We start from the raw sequence: 23,831 nt of genomic DNA on the forward strand, positions 1-23,831 counted from the left end.
CGTGCATGGCGCTCATTATTTTTACTTAAAAGTAACAGCTTAGTAATCAAATAATGACAAAAATTTCTTCAGTATCCTATAGGGGGGACTTTAAACTTTGATTTATTTACTTTCTGACATTTATAGTAATAACTTTTAACCGAGTTATTAAGCCTTGAAAATCGCCATTTTTCATTTTTTCAATTTTAAAATGCTTTTACCTCGAAAACGATTAACTTTAGAGAAAAATTATAAGATACCTTTTTTATCCAGAATGGTCCAATAAACCTAACAAATATTTGTTCCGGCCAAAAATATTGATTTTTGCAATTTGATTAAAATAAATTTTTAAAAAAATTGGACCACTTTTCGCGTGGGCGACTTCTTGAATATTATTCTGGAATGTCTCACGAATGTGATTATGCAAAAAAATCTCATGGGAATATTTTCTCCAAGGAACCCGCCGTTTTCGCCTTGTCTAAATATACTACATATACAACTACAGGCGTTTATAGCCCAATGTGATGTTGAAGCGGATATATCATATTTATTATTTATATTTATTTATATAAATATTTGCCAGAAAATTAATATTTAAAGTATTTTATTGAAAAAATAAATAAATAGGTACCATAATAATTTTGCTAGTTCTCATATTTATGTCATTGCACCGCAAATTCCATTTTAAGAAATTTGCGATACATTTTTGTAAATTTTTATGGTTTTAAGTTATTTTTAGGGTGTAACTACAATGATAATACGCAAAAAATTATGTTTCCCCCGCAGATTTAAAATGCGTTTATCTCAAAAACAGTCGAGTTTAACGAGATGAATGTAATATACCTTTTTTAAGAAGAAATATTCAAAGAATAAAAGTTTTGATTCAAGAAGTATGTAGAGTGGGTAATAAGAAAATTGAACCTCTTTAATGAGCGATGAAAGGCGTATGTGTCGCCCTCTTAGCAATATATCATTTTTGGTGGTGAATTTAGATTTCTCGTCCCAAGAAACCCCCGCTTACCAAATTTCGTGTTATTATCCCATGCACGTTAGAAAATATTCAAGAATAAACAAAATAAAAGTTTAACTTTGACACCCTGTATGTCGGTTATTATCAACTTTTGTACTAAGGTAAGTAAGCATAAATCGACCTATTTTAACCGCAGGAATCCATGTTTAAGCTATGGCCCATTCTTTACCAAACACCCTGTATATTACCAAACTAGTATAAAGTGGGGTGGCTTCTTGTCCTATTATGCTCCTTGACTACTAAATTGATGTACTATTCTTCTCCATTCGTCCCTGTTTGTTACTCTTTCTTCCCAACCAATAATTCCCTCATTTCTGAGATCTTCTTTCACACTATCAAACCATCTTCGTCGGGTCTTCCTTTCCTTTTTTTCGTGATTGGGCTGATATTAGGATCATCTTTGGCATCCTCTTCCTTTCCATTCTTTTATGAATCGACTGATGATTGGTTCCTTGTCTGTACTGTTCCCTGTTTGTCGATCGCACCCGACATTCCTCCGTGTTTTGCCTCCATATATAGCTTTGAGCATTTTTCTTTCCCATATTTCCCATATTTCTCCGTTTTTCTTTTTTCATTGTCGATACTTCGCTACCATACGCCACTGTAGACGTTATTACCGTTATTACCGTTACTGCATACGTTATTACCGTTAGTTTTGTTTTTCTCGATAAATATTTGGATTTTATCAGTGATCTTAGGCTTCCTATCTTTTTATTTTCCTTTGCTAATTTGGCATTCAGTTCCCATTCTTTCTGACCTGTCTCATCTATAGAATAGAATAGAAATATGCTTTATTGTCGTGGAAAATTCTACAATTTTATCGACAAAGCTTAAAAAAGTCAAGAAAACAAAACAATAACAATTAAATTTACTACAATTAATCGTCATTAACAATAAATCGTCAATATAATAAAAAATAAATAATAATGCAATAACAGAAACAATCAATTCCAAAATTTAAAGATTTAAATAAATTGCAAATTGCATAGTCTACCTAGTAATTAAGGTGAAACAGTAGCGATCAACAGGTAGCGAAAACGCGTTCCAAGATTGCGGCTGTAATTTTGAATATTTTTGCGAGATATTTGGCACACGTATTCGTAATATAATAAAGAATGGCGGTACAGAGCCCAATTTGAAAAATATATTAATATGTAGAAATTACTCAGTAATTAAATACAATATTAAAAAAACGAGCCTGTACCGCCATTAAGAAGAACAAAAAAATACACTTTCTTCAAATAAACTTTTTTATCCGATGCCTAGATTCTGTGTCATTTTGGAACTACTAATGAAATAAAAAATTTTAGTAGTTCCAAAATGACACAAAATCTAGGCATCGGATAAAAAAGTTTATTTGAAGAAAGTGTATTTTTTTGTTCTTCTTAATGGCGGTACAGGCTCGTTTTTTTAATATTGTATTTAGTTACAGAGTAATTTCCACATATTAATATATTTTTCAAATTGGGCTCTGTACCGCCATTCTTTATTACATTACGAATCGGAATATGTGTGCCAAATATCTCGAAAAAATATTCAAAATTAGAGCCGCAATCTTGGAACGCGTTTTTGCTACCTGTTGATCGCTACTGTTTCCTCTTATAGGTTTAAAAGTTAAGCTGCTGCATATGACACTCAAATACAGGGTGTAACAAAAATACAGGTCATAAATTCAATCACATATTCTAGGAACAAAAATAGTTCGAATGAACCTAACTTACCTTAGTACAAATATGCACATAAAAAAGTTATAGTCCTTTGAAGTTACAAAATGAAAATCGATTTTTTCGAATATATCGAAAACTATTAGAGATTTTTTATTGAAAATGGACATGTTGCATTCTTATGGTAGGAACATCTTAAGAAAAAATTATAGGGAAATTTGGATACCCCATAAAAATTTTATGGGGGTTTTGTTCCCTTAAACCCCCCCAAACTTGTGTGTACGTCCCAATTAAATTACTATTGTGGTACAATTAGGTAAACTCAATATTTTTAAAACTTTTTTGCCTCTTAGCATTTTTTCGATAAGTTAGTTTTTATCGAGTTGGGGCTTCTTTTTTAATATGTTTGCATAAAAATTTTATGAGGGTTTTGTCCATTTAAACCCCCCAAATGTTTGTGTACTTTCCAATTAAACTATTACTGCAGTGCCATTACTTAAACACAGTGTTTTTAAAACTTTTTTGCCTCTTTGTATTTTTTCGAGAAGGCACCTTTTATAGAGATGTGGCGTCTTTTTTAATATGGTTCAAAAAATACCTAAAAATGTAAATCATAAATAAATCATATTATGTATGTATTACCAAGTCTACATAAACGTACTTAACCATATACAAATTGTGGTGGATTTGACAAATATTCAAAATATCTCGATAAAAACTGACTTTTCGAAAAAGTACTAGGAGGCAAAAAAAATTTAAAAACATTGTGTTTAACTAATGGTATTACAATCATAATTTAATTGGAACGTACACAAAAGTTTGGGGGGGGTTTAAAGGAACTAAACCCCCATAAAGTTTTTATGGGGTGTCCAAATTTCACTATAATCTTTCTTTAGATGCTACTGCCATAAGAATGCCACATGTTCATTTTCAATAAACAATATGTAATAGTTTTCGAAATATTTAAAAAAATCGATTTTAATTTTGTAACTTCAAAGGGCTGTAACTTTTTTTATGTGCACATTTGCACTAAGGTAAGTTAGGTTGAATCGAACTATTTTTGGTCCCAGAATATGTGATTAAATTTATGACCTGTATTTTTGTTACACCCTGTATATATCCAAAAATAATAAAAATACTCTTGTGCAAAGGGTACTGTAATTTCTTAGGATTAAGACAATCTTCTACTGAATAAGGCTTCTATTTCAGATAAGTAGGCTTTTGTCATTTTACGGAATTTGGGGAAAGATGCTTCAGATTTAAGTTGCAGAGGGAGATGGTTGTAAAGGTTTTTTGCGGAATATAATATACATTTCATTTCTAACTCAGTGGACGGGGTCGGTAAATAGACGTCAAAGGTAGAATTTCTCGTGAAGTAGTTATGATTAGGTCTTGGTGGAAAGACATGTAAATGTTTACGAATTAAGCAAACAGTTTCTAAGATATACAAAGATGGAAGGGTTAAAATTCCGTGATCTTTGAAGTAACTTCTGCAATGTGTTTTTCTTCTGACGCCAAACAGATATCTTATTGCTATTTTTTGTAATTTGAAAATAACATCGAATTGGGTATCTGTATCAGTAGCCCAAAAAGGAAGACCATATCGAAGATGCGACTCGAACAAAGATAAATATAAAAATAAAAATGTATACCATTTTTATTCATTCAGTTGCGGTGCGAAACCAAAACCGTCTTAACTTTTACTCAGATCAGAGAGTGCAGCCAGCACTCTTATCGACGATTTCACCTCTTGTTAGAGGTTCATCAGAGACTGCATAGGCTGCTTTTCTCTGGCCCAGGTAAAAATTTTCGACATATCCATCTCCCACCGCAACTGACGAGATGGTAGTAGGTGCCTAGCGGCATCTGCTAAATAAAAAACTAAGTTTTTCAACCTAATAAAAATATTTGTAAATTAAATATTTTTAAAAGATTTTTAATTGAAAAACTTTATTGGCCCATTTCCTGGTGACAACCTCCAAGGCTTCTACAATATGCAAGCCAAATGGATGCTGCAGTGAAGACTAAAGGGAAGGAATTCTACACTATGCAATTCACAACCCCCGTCTGCAGCGTGGTAAAGCTCCAACGGAAAATGGACCTAGTTACTCTATAGGAGTAATACTAATATAAAAATAAAAATGTATACCATTTTTATTCATTCAGTTGCGGTGCGAAACCAAAACCGTCTTAACTTTTACTCAGATCAGAGAGTGCAGCCAGCACTCTTATCGACGATTTCACCTCTTGTTAGAGGTTCATCAGAGACTGCAATTAAAAATCTTTTAAAAATATTTAATTTACAAATATTCTTATTAGGTTGAAAAACTTAGTCTTTTATTTAGCAGATGCCGCTAGGCACCTACTACCATCTCGTCAGTTGCGGTGGGAGACGGATATGTCGAAAAAATTTTACCTGGGCCAGAGAAAAGCAGCCTATGCAGTCTCTGATGAACCTATAACAAGAGGTGAAATCGTCGATAAGAGTGCTGGCTGCACTCTCTGATCTGAGTAAAAGTTAAGACGGTTTTGGTTTCGCACCGCAACTTAATGAATAAAAATGGTATACATTTTTATTTTTATATTAGTATTACTCCTATAGAGTAACTAGGTCCATTTTCCGTTGGAGCTTTACCACGCTGCAGACGGGGGTTGTGAATTGCATAGTGTAGAATTCCTTCCCTTTAGTCTTCACTGCAGCATCCATTTGGCTTGCATATTGTAGAAGCCTTGGAGGTTGTCACCAGGAAATGGGCCAATAAAGTTTTTCAATTAAAAATCTTTTAAAAATATTTAATTTACAAATATTTTTATTAGGTTGAAAAACTTAGTCTTTTAAAGATAAATATGTTATTTTAGAAGATGCTAAATTGAGTTCATTCGAAACAGATCTTATAGCATAGCAAGCTGAAGATAGTTTCTTCCTTAACAAATCGATAAAAAGGGACCATTTAGGTTGCTGTCTAAAAAAATACCAAGAAGTTTTAAAGAATCAACGGTACTGATCTGGCTGTTATTAAGAGGTAAGGGTTGAAGAGCTCCTTTATAAGATAATGCTACTGTTTTGTCTAAGTTACACGAGAGTAAATTAGAGTCACACCAGGTTTTTATAAGTAGATCAGAAGGTATAGTGGCATGAAGAGTTGCAATATTTGAGTTGCTCAAAGTGATACTGGTATCATCAGCAAAAGGAAAGATTATAATAAAAGAAAGACTATAATAACCCCCAGATTTGTAAAATGGACCACTCTCTCGAAATTATATTCCCTTTATTCATTAGATATGAAAGTAAACTGTCCCTCTTCTTTTTTGCTTTGTATTTCCGAGTATCAAGTTCTTCGACTTTTTCTGGTATACTTCTAGATCAAAATGTGTTTCCACTTTTTTTTTAAATTGATATTTTCATAACAATTCTTTATTTTTTTCTTAAATTCGCTAGAGCAGTAAAATCATCTAAAGGCTAGACATTGATGCTCAATGCTCAATGTCAATGTCAAGATGGATCCAGTCGTTTTAACTCTATTTTACGCTATTTCTGATTATTGTTTTCAAAACTAAGTTAAAAGATAGATAAAGGAATCCTTGCTATATTTCGGGTGCTATTCAAATTCATTCTTACTAACCTAATCAGTTTTGCGGGTATGCCCAAAAAGCTCAGTTCTTCATACATTTTATTCCTTCTGCTTGTTTAATCTCTAGGAACAAGGCAAGAAGGGATACCTTATGTTCATAGCAGGTAGTCTGTATTCCTTTTAGTGTAAAAATCTGATCTGTCACTTATCTATTAACTCTTAAACCGGCCTAATATTCACCTAGTTTATCTTCAGCAAATCTGTTGAGTCTCTCTCCTACAGCGTCTGCAACCCCCGTCTGCAGCGTGGTAAAGCTCCAACGGAAAATGGACCTAGTTACTCTATAGGAGTAATACTAATATAAAAATAAAAATGTATACCATTTTTATTCATTCAGTTGCGGTGCGAAACCAAAACCGTCTTAACTTTTACTCAGATCAGAGAGTGCAGCCAGCACTCTTATCGACGATTTCACCTCTTGTTAGAGGTTCATCAGAGACTGCAATTAAAAATCTTTTAAAAATATTTAATTTACAAATATTTTTATTAGGTTGAAAAACTTAGTCTTTTATTTAGCAGATGCCGCTAGGCACCTACTACCATCTCGTCAGTTGTGGTGGGAGATGGATATGTCGAAAATTTTTACCTGGGCCAGAGAAAACCAGCCTATGCAGTCTCTGATGAACCTCTAACAAGAGGTGAAATCGTCGATAAGAGTGCTGGCTGCACTCTCTGATCTGAGTAAAAGTTAAGACGGTTTTGGTTTCGCACCGCAACTTAATGAATAAAAATGGTATACATTTTTATTTTTATATTAGTATTACTCCTATAGAGTAACTAGGTCCATTTTCCGTTGGAGCTTTACCACGCTGCAGACGGGGGTTGTGAATTGCATAGTGTAGAATTCCTTCCCTTTAGTCTTCACTGCAGCATCCATTTGGCTTGCATATTGTAGAAGCCTTGGAGGTTGTCACCAGGAAATGGGCCAATAAAGTTTTTCAATTAAAAATCTTTTAAAAATATTTAATTTACAAATATTTTTATTAGGTTGAAAAACTTAGTCTTTTATTTAGCGGATGCCGCTAGGCACCTACTACCATCTCGTCAGTTGCGGTGGGAGATGGATATGTCGAAAATTTTTACCTGGGCCAGAGAAAAGCAGCCTATGCAGTCTCTGATGAACCTCTAACAAGAGGTGAAATCGTCGATAAGAGTGCTGGCTGCACTCTCTGATCTGAGTAAAAGTTAAGACGGTTTTGGTTTCGCACCGCAACTGAATGAATAAAAATGGTATACATTTTTATTTTTATATTAGTATTACTCCTATAGAGTAACTAGGTCCATTTTCCGTTGGAGCTTTACCACGCTGCAGACGGGGGTTGTGAATTGCATAGTGTAGAATTCCTTCCCTTTAGTCTTCACTGCAGCATCCATTTGGCTTGCATATTGTAGAAGCCTTGGAGGTTGTCACCAGGAAATGGGCCAATAAAGTTTTTCAATTAAAAATCTTTAAAAAATATTTAATTTACAAATATTTTTATTAGGTTGAAAAACTTAGTCTTATTTAGCAGATGCCGCTAGGCACCTACTACCATCTCGTCAGTTGCGGTGGGAGATGGATATGTCGAAAAATTTTTACCTGGGCCAGAGAAAAGCAGCCTATGCAGTCTCTGATGAACCTATAACAAGAGGTGAAATCGTCGATAAGAGTGCTGGCTGCACTCTCTGATCTGAGTAAAAGTTAAGACGGTTTTGGTTTCGCACCGCAACTTAATGAATAAAAATGGTATACATTTTTATTTTTATATTAGTATTACTCCTATAGAGTAACTAGGTCCATTTTCCGTTGGAGCTTTACCACGCTGCAGACGGGGGTTGTGAATTGCATAGTGTAGAATTCCTTCCCTTTAGTCTTCACTGCAGCATCCATTTGGCTTGCATATTGTAGAAGCCTTGGAGGTTGTCACCAGGAAATGGGCCAATAAAGTTTTTCAATTAAAAATCTTTTAAAAATATTTAATTTACAAATATTTTTATTAGGTTGAAAAACTTAGTCTTTTAAATTTTAGAAGATGCTAAATTGAGTTCATTCGAAACAGATCTTATAGCATAGCAAGCTGAAGATAGTTTCTTCCTTAACAAATCGATAAAAAGGGACCATTTAGGTTGCTGTCTAAAAAAATACCAAGAAGTTTTAAAGAATCAACGGTACTGATCTGGCTGTTATTAAGAGGTAAGGGTTGAAGAGCTCCTTTATAAGATAATGCTACTGTTTTGTCTAAGTTACACGAGAGTAAATTAGAGTCACACCAGGTTTTTATAAGTAGATCAGAAGGTATAGTGGCATGAAGAGTTGCAATATTTGAGTTGCTCAAAGTGATACTGGTATCATCAGCAAAAGGAAAGATTATAATAAAAGAAAGACTATAATAACCCCCAGATTTGTAAAATGGACCACTCTCTCGAAATTATATTCCCTTTATTCATTAGATATGAAAGTAAACTGTCCCTCTTCTTTTTTGCTTTGTATTTCCGAGTATCACGTTCTTCGACTTTTTCTGGTATACTTCTAGATCAAAATGTGTTTCCACTTTTTTTTTAAATTGATATTTTCATAACAATTCTTTATTTTTTTCTTAAATTCGCTAGAGCAGTAAAATCATCTAAAGGCTAGACATTGATGCTCAATGCTCAATGGATCCAGTCAAGATGGATCCAGTCGTTTTAACTCTATTTTACGCTATTTCTGATTATTGTTTTCAAAACTAAGTTAAAAGATAGATAAAGGAATCCTTGCTATATTTCGGGTGCTATTCAAATTCATTCTTACTAACCTAATCAGTTTTGCGGGTATGCCCAAAAAGCTCAGTTCTTCATACATTTTATTCCTTCTGCTTTTTTAATCTCTAGGAACAAGGCAAGAAGGGATACCTTATGTTCATAGCAGGTAGTCTGTATTCCTTTTAGTGTAAAAATCTGATCTGTCACTTATCTATTAACTCTTAAACCGGCCTAATATTCACCTAGTTTATCTTCAGCAAATCTGTTGAGTCTCTCTCCTAGCATCTTGGCTAATACCTTGTAACAAGTATCCAACAGAGAATCACCCTGTAGATTTAAATTTATGTTTATAAAGCTCTCATTTGAATTTAAAAGTTGACGTATCCTAGCGGTATTTTTATAATTTTCCTGTCTGTGTCCTTATAATAATTACTAATTATTAGTAAGGACACAAACAATTTTATTCCATAAGTAGTTTCCATACTTTTTAATTATAAAATTTCACCCTGTATTATTCATAACACACACTCACACTAACTGATGTAGTTTGTTAAAAACAGGTATGCAGCTTTTATATATATAAAAATATACAGGGTGTTCCATTAAAAACTAAGCTTATGGACTATAGTAGACTTCCGTAAATCACCCTGTATATTGAAATTAATGTATAAAAAGTGCACATTTATAGATACAAATCGATGGGGCTGAGAATTTTTTATAATTTTTCAAAACAAGGACAGAAATACTTTTATTCCATAAGTACTTGTCACACTGTATAAGCTAGCTTTAGTATTTTAACACCCCTTTTTGTTAAATTAGTTTATTGCAATTAGTTTTCTCTTGTTTGCATTCACATTAAAACCTAATTTTCACTTTTTAACTAGTTTGGATACAGAGTTTACAGCTTTTGTTTACTTTAAGAAACTTACATTTTGTAGTCGGAATAGGGTTTGCCTTTAACAAAATTTTTCTGTTGATATCTCTCTGTATCATACTTACGACGTCTACCGCAGATTTTTCATTCGTACACCCATACTGGTGATCGGAAATGTCACTTTTCTACAATATCTCCCTCTCCAGTAGTATCTTCACAAGAATGTCAAAAACTTTGCCTAAAATATTTAACAGGCATATAGGTCTTTACGCCGAGGCTTCTCAAATTTCTTTCCCGGTTTCGGGATAAGTATGAGATTTGACGTTTTCTTGCCTAGAGATCTGGGAACCCTTGATTTCTTAGTAAGTTGCTCATAATATCCTGTACTCATTATACCTTCTCAATGATAATGAGATGCTTTCCTCGATGAAGATTTTTATGATCTCGGGAGCTATCCTATATCAGGTCCACGCGCTTTCCTGCTTTAAATGTTTTGTCAGAGTCGTGCTTTAAATAACTTTTCATTATAATCACCTCCTATGAGATGACTCAATGACCTACTTCGTTTGGAGATCAAAAATGTTATGTACAAATCTGAGTGTATCGTATCCTTTGGCGGGCAATATACTGCTAAGACTACTAATTTTTTGTTCTTCTTCTTTTTTTTGTAGACATGACTCTGTCTGTTTTTTAATATGTCTCCAGTAGGTTGTCATTCCACCTTTTTCGTGGTCTTCCCACTGATCGTCTTCCTATTGGGGAACCGTCTCTCGTCGTGCTTGCTACTTTAGTTGTTGTCATTCGGCTTATGTGGTCATACCGTTCTACTCTTCTGTTTTTCACCCAGTTATTAATGTTGTCCACCTTGCATATCCGTCCTAGATCTGCACTTCTAGCTCTATCCCATAGTGTCTTATCATCGGTTTTTCTTAGTGTTTTCATCTCTGCTGTTTCTAGCATTCTTTTTGTCCTCTCTGTATCAGGTCGTGTTTCTACCGCATACGTCATTATCGGTCTGATGACTGTTTTGTAAATTCTGCCTTTCACTTCTTTTCCGATGTTTTTATTTCTCCATATTGTTTCACTCGGCCAACCTGCGGCTCTATTTGCTTTATTCACCTGATCTTCCACTTCTGTTTCGAGCTTTCCGTAGCTAGAAAGTGTGATGTCTAGATATATAAACTCCATGACTTTTTCTATTATTTGACCCTCCAGCTCTAATTTACACCTTATTAGATTTGATGTTATAACCATGCATTTATATTATTTAATTAATTTATTTATTTGCTTTTATAACCATGCTGTTATAACCATGCATAGTCTTATTTGGGGAAAATAACATGTCAAATTTTCTAGCGGTTATGTTAAATTGGTGCAGCATACTTTGTAAATAATCTTCTTCTTCTTCTTCTTCTTCAGTGCCTTTTCCGGTCCGGATGTTGGCGATCAACAAGGCTATCATTGTTTTGTTGACTGCTCTGCGAAACAGCTCCGCGGAGATTATCCCAAACCATTGTCGCAGGTTTTTCAACCACAAGATACGACGGCGTCCCGGTTGTCTCCTGCCAAATACTTTGCCCTGCATGACGAGTTGAACAACTCGATATTTTTCTTCGTTCTGCATCACGTGGCCAAGGTACTCAAGCTTACGTTGTTTTACTAAATTAAGCACTTCTTTTTCTTTTGTCATGCGCTGTAGGGCCTCAATGTTGATGACATGGTACACATAAGATATTTTTAGTATCCTCCTGTAGATCCATATCTCGAAGGCTTCAATCCGCTTTTCAGTGGCTTGCGTCAATGTCCAGGCTTCAACTCCATACAGTAGCACCTCACTATCCGCATCTTTGTTCCCAAACTGAGATCACTGCAGCACAGCAAGGATCTCAGCTTGAGACCGTGCCATTTCAATTCTGGATCTAATCTCTTGAGCGTGGTCCCACTGTGAGTTGAGGATAGTTCCGAGGTAAGTGAATCTGTTGACTCTCTGGATCTCTTCGCTATCTGCCATTAGTGCCCCGGGATCTAAATTTATACGGCAGACAACCATGAATTTAGTTTTCTTAATATTAAGGTTCAGTCCGTATGTTACGCTCACAGTTCTCACACGGTCTAGTAGGGCCTGTAGATCATTTAGCTGGTTGCTAATAATACAGTGTCATCGGCGTAGCGGATATTATTGATGTATTCACCGTTCACTCGGATTCCCATCTCTAGGTTTGTGAGGGCTTCAGTAAAAATTTCCTCAGAGTATATACAGTCGAACCCGCTTATTGGAATAGCCTTTGTGCAAGGCAAAAATATTCTTATAACCGGGATATTCTAATAACCGATCATTGGTGGCTAGTCGAAATAAGTGTTACCGAATATACGTAATAATATTATTTACATACTGTGCCAATGTGTAGTTTTACATACTATACCAATATGTAGTTTTATTACATACTATGCCAATATGTATATCATATTATATGTACCTACATATTCAGTGTATGTAAATGGTTTTAGGTCTTTTTACGTCAATAATACAGTAGTGTAACTAGTACTTATCTATGTATGTGTTAAATACCAAATTACATTACATGTATGTGAATGAATACATTATATAATTAATATGAAATGTATGAAATTATTGGTAATTATAGCTTTTTCGTTGTTAATCCGTGTGGTCATCCTTAATCCATTGGTTGAATAGAAGTTTTATTGGCGTCAAGAAATGGATTGTTACATTCTTGTTCTATTCTCTTCTTTTCGAATTTAACAAAGCCATAATTCCATCTTGCAAACAAGTAGGTACTCTCTGAGTGAATTCTAACTAAACTGCTTCTAACAATTTTATAACAGGCAACAGTGCCTTTGTGTAGACAAATAAAAATTATTTTATGACCCATGCATTTGTCGGCTATGCTAAAGATCGAATTGGTATTCCTAACAAAGTAATAAATATTTATTACACTAATAATATCTAATCCAGCACTACCGGCCGTTGACGACAAACCATAATACCAAACATAATTTAAATTTTTAGTAAATTGTAAAAAAAAATATTCTTTGACCTGCAAAATATGCTAATAAGCGGTATTATCTAGTTAGATCCTATTCCAATAAACAGATAAATTTATTAAGGAGTAAATGGAAATGTTTCGGGAACTTGAATTTATATTCGATAAACCGGGATATTCCTATAACAGGGATTCTAATAAGCGGGTTCGACTGTATTGAAAAGAGTCGGCGAGAGCACACAGCCCTGCCTTACTCCTCTCGCATGATCTTTGACCTTGACTTGAGCACGCTGGTTCCAGTATAAATTCATGATGATCCGAATGTCCTTCTCATCTAATCCTACTCTTTGCAAGGCGGTGACCATCTTCTGGTGCTGGCAACGGTCAAATGCCTTGGCGTAGTCAATAAAACAAGCATATACATCACAACTAACATCGCGGCATCTCTGAAGCAGAACTTGTAAGGTAAAAAGTGCCTCACGTGTACCCATGGAATCGCGGAATCCAAATTGCATTTCACCGACATTTTCCTCGCATTTCTTGTAAATTCTGGCATGCATGATTTTAAGAAAAATCTTAAGTGCATGACTCATAAGGCTGATAGTCCGGAAATCTTCGCACGTTTTCGCAGATCGTTTTTTTAGTATTGTTACAAACGTTGACAATAGCCATTCCTCTGGGTTATTACCTGAATCGTATATGGCGTTGAAAAGTTCGGTTAACGCCTTCGTGCTTACTTCACTCATCACCTTAATAAGTTCGACGTGTATTTCGTCCGGACCTGTGGCTTTACCATTCTTAGGCTAAGGCTCCACGGGCGAGAAATTCACGCTAGCAGTAGCCGTAAAACGAACTTAAGGTTCCACGGAACGGAATAGGAATAGCCGAACTGAACCAACTACGCACAAGTCCTGTAGTCGGTACAGTTCGGCTATTCCTATTCCGTTCTGCGGAACCTTAAGTTCGTTTTGCGGCTACTGCTAGCGTCAATTTCCAGCCCGTGGAGCCGTAGCCTTAGACTGTTTTAAAGCCGCCTTCACCTCGCTTTCTAGTATTGACGACCCTGTCATGTAATTTATTTCTGGAAGGTTGCCTCGGTAGTCCCAGAAGAGTTCTTCGATGTACATTTTCCAGGTCACCAGCTTCTCCTTAACTGTCGCCGCCAGGTTCCCGTCTTTGTTTATGAGGAGGTGTGTGTTTCATCTTCACTTTGAAAAATTAGTATCCCGTCGTCTGCATGCTTTGATTATTTTAAATTGTTTTTCTCTCATTTGGTACCATTTTTTGTTCTAATTTTTTATTATTTCATCCATGATCAGTTTGAACAATAGAGGACTAAGGGAATCTCCCTGTCTTATCTCATTGCCAGCTTCAATTGGGTTAGTTAGTTTTTTTATCTACTTTTACTTTTATTGCGTTGTTCGGGTAGATATTTTCGATCGTTTTAATTATTCCTACAGGTACCTCTCTTGGGTACAATAAATGGATAACGTCCTTTAATTTGACCCTGTCGAATGCCTTTTTTAAGGACTACGAAACATAAGTATGCTGCTTTGTTGCAGTCTAACTATTTTTCTTGAACCTGCCTCATTATAAATATAGCGTCGGTGCATGATCTTCTTCCTTGATAAAACCTTGTTGTTCTTCCGCTAATTTTATAATTTTATTCAGTTTGTTTGTTATTACTTTGGTCGTTAATTTTAGTGTTGTGCTTATAAATTAATGCCGCTGTAATTCTCAGGGTCCGATTTTTCTCCCTTTTTGAAAAGAGGTATATGGATGCTTGATCTTCATTCTTGTAGTATTCCGTTTTATTCTATTATTTTTTGGAATAGGTTTAATAGTTGTTTGGTCAGATCTTGTCCTCCGTACTTTAGGAATTCATTCGATAGTCTGTCTTCTCCTGGTGATGTTCTATTTTTTAATTTCCTTAATGCTTCCGTTACCTCCGCTTCTTCAATGTTTATTTCTTCGTTTTTGTCACTTCAGGTGTTGGTGGTTCGTTATCTTTTTAGCAAACAGGGATCGAAAATAGCCTGCCCTTCCCTAGTTTCCTTCTGATTGTGTTTCCTTTTTATTAGTTCGCTCATCTCTTTTCTTTATCCTCTGATCATTTTTCAGATTTCGTTTTATGTTCCGTAGAAGTCGTGTTCCATCTGTTTTGAGGAGCTCTCCCAGAGTTCCCTTTTTATTTGACTGACTAAAGTGTTCGTTTCTATTTCGTTTATAGTGGTTGTATTCCTGTTGTGTTTGTTGCGTTCTGTATTGTAAAAAGGCTTTCTTCTTTTCTTCACATTTGATCTTCACTTCCTCTCGAAACCATGAGTTTTTCTTTTTTGATATATTGGTATTCGTTACTTTCCGCTCTCCAAGTGATTCTGTTGCTCGTTAATTATGTTACTTTTGAGTTTTTCCCAGCTTTCCTCGATATTATCGTTTTATAATATTCCATTCTCAGCAATATTCTCTGATCTTCTTTCTACTAATTTATGGGTCTTAATTATCCAATCTTCTGATAACGTTATTATACTATATTTTATTGCGCTTTTCCCTTCGTTCGTATTTTCTGGGGGAGAGTGTGGTATTTTTGATATCTTTTAAATTTGGCTTTCTAAAATAAGGTTATATCCATGTTTAATGTTTCATGATTCGAATTATTTATCTCGGTGCTACGAATTTTGCAGCAGTTCTTTCGTGACTACTTGACTATACCGTCTTCTGGTCTGATTATTAATTTGGGTTTGCTCGAGATTTTTTGCCTCCTTGGGCTTTCTTTGTAGATATTCAGGCATCATAGGTTTTCTTGTTTGCTTTATTTTAATTTTTAAAGCTCCTTGGTATTTGTTCATCCACGATAATCCACTGAATGATCTTCTAGACATTGGACGCATTTTGTACATAACATTTGGTACTTTGGTTTCCGGTATATATCACACATCGAGGTTGCATCGCACAGTAATTTTGAGTACGTTCATAGGTTTGTCAGTTTTTAAATTGAGGTATAGCCCAGTCGGAATAGCATTTGACCTTGCATTAGGAGCTGCCCCAAATTTTATTTTGTCAATCTTTAGAGGGGGTCAATAGTAGTGTAAATTTAAAATCTCAACTGAATTCCACCGTTGCGTTAGCCGCCATCTTGATTTTAAACTGGAACCGTTTTTACTCAATATCTCCGCCATTTTCGCCTTTTCGATAAAAAGTGTAGATACTGAAATTGTTAAAAATATGATTTTCTATAATTTCGTTTATTATAATTTTTTTCGTGCGGTCGATATTTTTCGAGTTATGGGGGGAAAATACTGACAGTTAGAACATAACTATTGAATGATTGAATTATCTCGCTTATTAATAGTTTTACAACAAGCATGTACCTGCACAAAAATGAAGAGAATTAGTTTTAATAGTTTAGTACAATTGCAATCAGTTTAGTAACAGTTTAGTACAATTTAATAGTTTAGTACAAATTTTTGTGCAATTTTGTGCAATTTTGTACAATTTTGATCTCTTTAATTTTTTTGATAAAATCAATATTTAAGGTAGTACGTACGCGGTAAAGGTGCGAGGGTAAGACCTGATTGATTTTATAGCAATTGTTTTTGTTCAATATCTCCGCCATTTTCAACTTTTCGACAAAAAGTGTAAGGACTGAAATAGTTGCAATTACGATTTACTACAATTTTTTGAGAAAACCAGTGGCGGGTCTACGAGAAGGGATGGGGAAATTTTCCCCAACAGGGTCCAACATTTAAAAAAATTGTTGTAATATAAAAATATATTAGCTGACATGAAAATTAAAATATCGACAGACAAATTCAACCGATAGAACCCGCTATTTAACAAAATGAAGTGAACTTAATGCATATAAGATATTATTTATGTCTTTTATGAACAGTAAAACCTCGATATAACGGAATAATTGGGGGGACAGTATGTCCGCTAAAGCCGAAAGTCCGTTATAAAAAAATAGGTTTAAAATCAATAATTTTTTTTTTAAATATGTATGTATTATACAATGTACAAATCTGTAAGTTAAAAAAAGGAATCAAGTTTTGTTTGTTATTTTTTTACTTTTCTATTCCATCTAAAAACTTTGTGCTATATACTCGTTTGTTTACCAAAATTACTACTATTCACTGATCCATCGCAATAAGCGATGTATTTTTGGTAAAATATACAATTAAAGGTGCCATCTTCTGAATGTCGAATATCTTCAGGGTGATAAGCAGGTAGTCCTGTCGCCAGGAGGGGTACAACGGCCTCGTTAATTCAGATGGACTTACTCAAGTTTTTTTTATGTATTTTGACCCGTAGAACACGAATTTTTTGGGTAACAGTTGATCCGGATGTCGATAAGATTGTTATAGACCAAGAACTTGAGGAATTAAATAACAGCGATTTTTGGCAAAACAAAACAATATTTTGTATTTTTTGGGCCATTTTAAGTAAAAAATATTTCTACAAGTTTTTTCGTAGGATGCACAGTTTTCGAGATAAACGCGGTTGAACTTTAAAAAAATCGAAAAATTGCAATTTTTGAACCCGAATAACTTTTGATTAAAAAATAAAATAGCAAGTCTGCTTACCGCATTTGAAAGTTTAAGTCAAATTATATCGGTTTTGATTATTTGCATTGGTAAAAATTTATTTTTTTATTGTTTAACAAAGCTATAAACACGTAGGGTTTCCCGTGCTTTTACATGCGTTTTAACGCATGTAACGTAGAAATAGTCTTGATTGCACTAGTACCTATTCTACCTACTCGTTCGATTTTAAATGAGAAATCATAGAAACATCACTCACGCACTAGTGGTTTGTAGCTTTGTTTAACAATAACACAATAAATTTTTAGCAATGCAAATAATCAAAACCGACATAATTTGACTTGAACTTTCAAAGGCGCTAAGCAGAATTGCTATTTTATTTTTTAATCAAAAGTTATTCGGGTTTAAAAATTGCAGTTTTTCGATTTTTTGAAAGTTCAACCGCGTTTATCTCGAAAACTGTGCATCCTACTAAAAAACTTGTAGAAATATTTTTTGCTTAAAATGACCCAAAAAATACAAAATATTGTTTTGTTTTGCCAAAAATCGCTGTTATTTGATTCCTCAAGTTCTTGGTCTATAACAATCTTATCGACATCCGGATCAACTGTTACCCAAAAAATTCGTGTTCTACGGGTCAAAATACATAAAAAAAACTTGGGTAAGTCCATCTGAATTAACGAGGCCGTTGTACCCCCCCTGGCGACAGGACTAAGGGGTGTTGTCTAAAATCTAAAACATTTCACCTCTGTACATTCTCTGTACATAAATTTTCTCACTGCACGTACAAATTCTTTAAAAAAACAATTTTTGAAAATATCCGTGGTGAACCATGTCTTATTATAGTTATAATATGAAACGGGCAGATGATGCATTATATCTTTGACAACTCTAGGTTTACGAGATTTGCCAACAATTATAGCAGTCAATCCATGCGATCCATCGACTTTAGCACAAAGCAGTGCAGAGATCCTGTCCTTGCTAATTTTTCTTCCAGAATTCGATTTTTCATGTTATTTTGCATTCTATTTTTTCTTACATTTGATCTGACTTTTTATCCGTTATATCCGAAGTCCGTTAAATAGAGGTCCGTTCTATCGAGGTTTTACTGTACTTAGTTTGGTTGGTGTTTCATTGGAGGTTTCAAAAATTGTATAAAATATTATTCTCTAACAATAAAACACTGAAAACGTTTGTTTTCTATACTTCCACAAAATTTATTATATCTAAGTGACTACAGCTGTTTCGGCGGAGTGCCTTTCTCAAGTAATATAGTTTACAATGTGTTTGCCTTTTTAATCTTCAACTGAAGAGGTTGAGGAGTGGGGAGCTGTTTGTCTCGAGTTGGTCATTCAGAATTATATCTGTATTTTTCAGTTTATTAATTTCCATAGATTCTAAAAAAGATAGCTTAAGGCCTTTATTTTGAATATGTAGAATTTGAAACTCTTCATTGAAAGAATGATTATGATCTAGAAGGTGAAGTGCGTATGTAGAAGTGTCTGTTTTTCTATTGTTGAATGCCCTTTTGTGTTCTGCTATCCGTTTGTCAAAAGTTCTGCCAGTTTGAGTTATAGTTTTAGAATCTATGGAAATTAATAAACTGAAAAATACAGATATAATTCTGAATGACCAACTCGAGACAAACAGCTCCCCACTCCTCAACCTCTTCAGTTGAAGATTAAAAAGGCAAACACATTGTAAACTATATTACTTGAGAAAGGCACTCCGCCGAAACAGCTGTAGTAACTTAGATATAATAAATTTTGTGGAAGTATAGAAAACAAACGTTTTCAGTGTTTTATTGTTAGATAAAATGAACTTCCATCAAGTAACGGTCGAATCCATCAAATATTATTCTCTTTATTTTGTTTATGTACAATTATGTCGTAAAGTTAATAATAAATGAGACAATTCAATAATTATTATGCTTCCCCTCCGCTTCCACTATTTTCCCCCTTAACTCGGAAAATACTGATCGGATAAAAATATTGTGCAATAGAATAATAATATGTAGGAAATTGCATTTCCAAAAATTTATTTATTTATTTCCTACCGTTTTTGTCGAAAAGTTGAAAATGGCGGAGATATTAAGCAATAACGGTTCTCCTTTACAATCCGATATGGCGGCTAATGCAACCGCGGAGTTCAGTCGAGATTTTAAATTTACACTACTGTTGCTCTCCCCTAATGGATAGAATTATAAAATTTGGGGCAGCTCGGAAACACGATTCAATTCAATAATTATGCTCCCCCCACCATTTTTTATTATTTTTCCACTTATCTCGGAAAATATCAACCGCATGAAAAAAATTTTAAAAAGAAATTGTAGGAAATCATATTTGGAACAATTTTAGTTGAAAATGGCGTAGATATTGAACAAAAACAATTGCTATAAAATCAATCAGGTCTTACGCTCGCGCAATTACCGCATACGTACTACCTTAAATATTAATTTTAGCAAAAAAATTAAAGATATCAAAATTGTGTAGAATTTAATTCTCCATATTTTTGTATAGGTACATTTTTGTCGTAAAACTAATAATAAACGAGATAATTTATTAATTGTGCTCCAACTGTCATTATTTTCCGCCATAACTCGGAAAATATCGACCCCACGAAAAAATTGTAATAATAGAAATTATAGAAAATACCATTCTCAACAATTTTCGTTGGTATACTTTTTGTTGAAAAGTTGAAAATGGCGGAGATATAGAGTAAAAGCGGTTCTCGTTTAAAATCAAGATGGCGGCTAACGCAACGGCGCAATTCAGTCGAGATTTTAAGTTTACACTACTATTGGCCCCCTCTACAGACCAGAAAAATAAAATTTGCGGCAGCTCCTAATGCAAGGTTAGGCCTGTTATTCGTCTAACCCGACTGGAGTAGTATTAATTTATTATTCTTTGGCGGGACAGTCTTCACTTTCATTCCCATAATGGATATAACGCCAAATATCTTATTGAAAACTTCATCTTGTCTAAAAATTAGCATGAGTATGTTTAATGCTTGTTTTTTTATGTTAGCTTAAAGGTAGCTGCTAGAATTTTGTAACCTCTGTCCCTTAAGTCTTACTCTATTATCTAATTGGACAAAGCTAACGCAGGTTGTTTTGCCATTACTTCAATGGGACGAGTTTAGGTTTATTTAATAGTTTTGCTCTTTTAGTCAGGCAGCCATAGTTCTGTAACCATCGCTCGCATTTGCATGGATTTTAATATTCCCGTAATTAGTGTGCTTTATAAGTTGTTTTGACGGCTGCAAGTCCATCGTTTAATCTATTGAAGTCTCTGAAACTATCCACTAAAATTGGTTGTGATAATACAGTTTTTCTATTAGAGGATTTTAATTCTATTAGGACACCTTTTGTTAGCGATCAAAATGTTTATTGTTGTTTCTTCTAATGTTGTTTCTAGCTAATTCCCCTTCACCTGTAAAATATTTAATCTTCGTCTCTTCCTCTCTTCATTTTTTTAACTGGTTCTAACTGTTTGATTATTTTGATTGGTTCATAATTTTTTAAATTCACTTTAACGCTTTACATAATAATATAATGCTTTGTTCTCATTTTCTGTCATTCTCATAGAAGTAATCGGCTGTTGTTGAAAAGCTATTGCCAATATCTCTACATTAGGCTTTTGTTAGTTTAATTTGTTTGTCGCGATAAGGTAATAACGACAATTCTAATAAAATGTAATCAAAAACAAGATTAGAATGCCAGAATTATCATAACGAGGACTTTGTTTACGGTTAGAAAACATCATTTCTATATTAGTTTACGTTTTCTATATTTATTATCAATTTGATATGCAGGCAATATCATCATCATCACGTAGCGCTACAACCTTGGGTGGGTCCTGGCTGACCGTACTTTTTTCCAATTTGTTCGGTCTTCCATCATCATCATCATCATCATGCTGCAACCTCTTCTGTCCACTGCTGAACATAGGTCTCTCCCATTTTTCGCCACTCTTCGCGGTTCTGTGCGTCTTGTTGACAGTTCTTGGATACTCGTTTAATGTCGTCCATCCAGCGTGTTGGTGGTCGTCCTCTGCTGCGTTTGTCTTTTCTTGGGCGCCAGTCAATTAGTTTTCTGGTCCAGCTTGAGTCTTTTAGTCTCGCTTTGTGACCAGTCCAATTCCATTTCAGCTTGGCTATATGTTCGTCGACATCAGTGATACCTGTTTTTTTCTTCTTTAGGTCTTGGTTCTTTATTTTGTTTTTTTTTTTGTCACGCCGAGAATCGATAAATTTTACACCCAAAATATTAAATAGGTATCGGCAAATTTGACTGGTCTATTTCTTATTTGTCGATATATTTATGGTTGAAGTAATGGTGGGGGAGCCCAAGCGGGGATTTTTGCAGTTACTCGAGCGCGTCAGATTATCATATGGGGAGAAACGTGGTACCCTGCAGATGTACCTCTGCCATATATTGGCTCTTAACACAGGGGAGTTCGTTTAGGGGGGCCCGAAAAAAAAAATATATCCTTAAAAATACTCGAAATTTTCAGATTAAGATAAGGTAAGTTAAATACATGCAAAACAGTGTATATTTAAAAAATCTGACGATTTGAGCGGGGCGTAAGGGAATTGGCGAGTCACAAAATTTCACAAGAAAAAGGCGAATATATCGCGAAATGAACGTCAGATCGAAAAACTAAAAACTACACGTTCAATATTTTTCAAAAATCTATCGACAGATACCAAACACGACCCCTCATTGAGAGGGGTGGGGGGTAAATTTTAAATTTTAAATACAAATCCCGCGATATTTAGCAAAATAAACATCAGATCGAAAAACTGCAAAATACACTTATTTAATATTTTTGAAAAATATATCGAATGGTACCAAACGCGACCCCCCACGGAGGTGGGGTGGGGGGTTACTTTAAAATCTTAAATGGGAGCCCCCATTTTTTATGGCAGATTTGAATTTTCTGCATAAAAATAAGCAAGTTTTATTCGAAACATTTTTTCAAATTATGGATAGATGGCGCTATATTCGAAAAAAACGATTAATGGAAATGGAAAATTAAATTAAAAAATGGCAAGCGCCCGCTAAAATGGAAAATTTTACTTAACTTTTTTTGGTTTTAGGACTTAATAATCACAACCCAATAGGTCCCCAAAGCGCTCGAGTGACTGCACATTTAGCATACTTTGCTCCCCTACCATAAATAGACTTACCAATCTTGTCAATCGACAAGAAAAACATTAACTAGCGCGTTTTTATCATAAACAGATTAGCATTAGCTTGAGTGTATTCATTGAGGTAAAAATTATTCTAAGCTTGTTTTGATGGATTTAAGTAAAAATAATAATTATATTAGTTACTTTAGTTTTAATAGAGGCGCTACAAAGTAGTGATAGTTAAAATGTCTAATAAACCTTTACTAGTCAGAAGAAAAATCAGAAGAAATTGCAAATATTGCAATCAATCGTTTGAGTCTGCTATGAAACTAGATTTGCACGGTAGAAATGTTCATCTAAAAATCAAGTGTCCAAGTTGTCCCAGTTTATTCAGAACAGATGAGGAGGTACAGACTCATCTTATTAACCACGATCTTCAATGCCAATTTTGTGTTAAATCGTTTGGATCTTTCAAGGAGATGGAGTCTCACGATAGAACCGTACATCTAACAATTGAATGCCCATATTGCAATAAAATGTACAGATCAGATGAGCAACTGCAGAAACATATTGAAATCAAACATAAGTTTCAGTGCGAATTTTGTGAGAAATCGTTTAGATCTTCTGAGGAGATGGAGTCACACGATAGAATCGTACATTTAACAATGGAATGTCTATATTGCGATAAACTCTACAGATCAGATGAGCAGCTGCAGAAACATGTCGAATACAATCATAAATTTCAGTGCGAATTGTGTGTTAAATACTTTTCATCCATAGAGAAACTACGTAATCACGACAAATACGTACATTTAACAATTGAATGTCCAAAGTGTGATGAGTTATTCAGAAAAGATGATTATCTACTTAACCACCTTAAAAATACACATTGTAATTTTAATTGCACATCGTGTTCTAAATGGTTTTTTCCCAAGAAGTCAGAGATTTTCACACCGAACAGATGCATGAAGGGCCATCATCGAAACCTAGCCCAATGGGTCCAGTGAGACTTAGGTGAGGTAGGTCATCAAATTAATATACATACTTGTTAATTCGATAACAATATTATTTTGTTCGTCAGAGTTGTAAAAAGCTCTGTATAACTGTGTATTACTCTGTTCAAATTAAAAATTTTGTTTAAAGTGCATATACTTAACGTCTATTTTGCTATTGTAAGTACAATACTTTCTTCTTCTTCTTCTTTTTTGCCCTTTGATCCGTCCAATTTTTAACATAGGCTTCCCCCAGTTTCTTC

General features: G+C 34.4%; 1 protein-coding gene across 1 annotated transcript; it reads left to right on the forward strand.

Moving 5' to 3' along the window:
* Positions 1-22,821: 22,821 nt before the first annotated feature.
* Positions 22,822-23,583, forward strand: LOC114334376 (zinc finger protein 431-like). Its single transcript, XM_028284412.2, has one exon. The coding sequence runs from the start codon at positions 22,822-22,824 to the stop codon at positions 23,581-23,583; it is 762 nt and encodes a 253-aa protein (XP_028140213.2).
* Positions 23,584-23,831: the final 248 nt, after the last annotated feature.

Source organism: Diabrotica virgifera, chromosome 7 (genome assembly GCF_917563875.1).
Source record: "Diabrotica virgifera virgifera chromosome 7, PGI_DIABVI_V3a".
Classification (NCBI taxonomy): Eukaryota; Metazoa; Arthropoda; class Insecta; order Coleoptera; family Chrysomelidae; genus Diabrotica; species Diabrotica virgifera.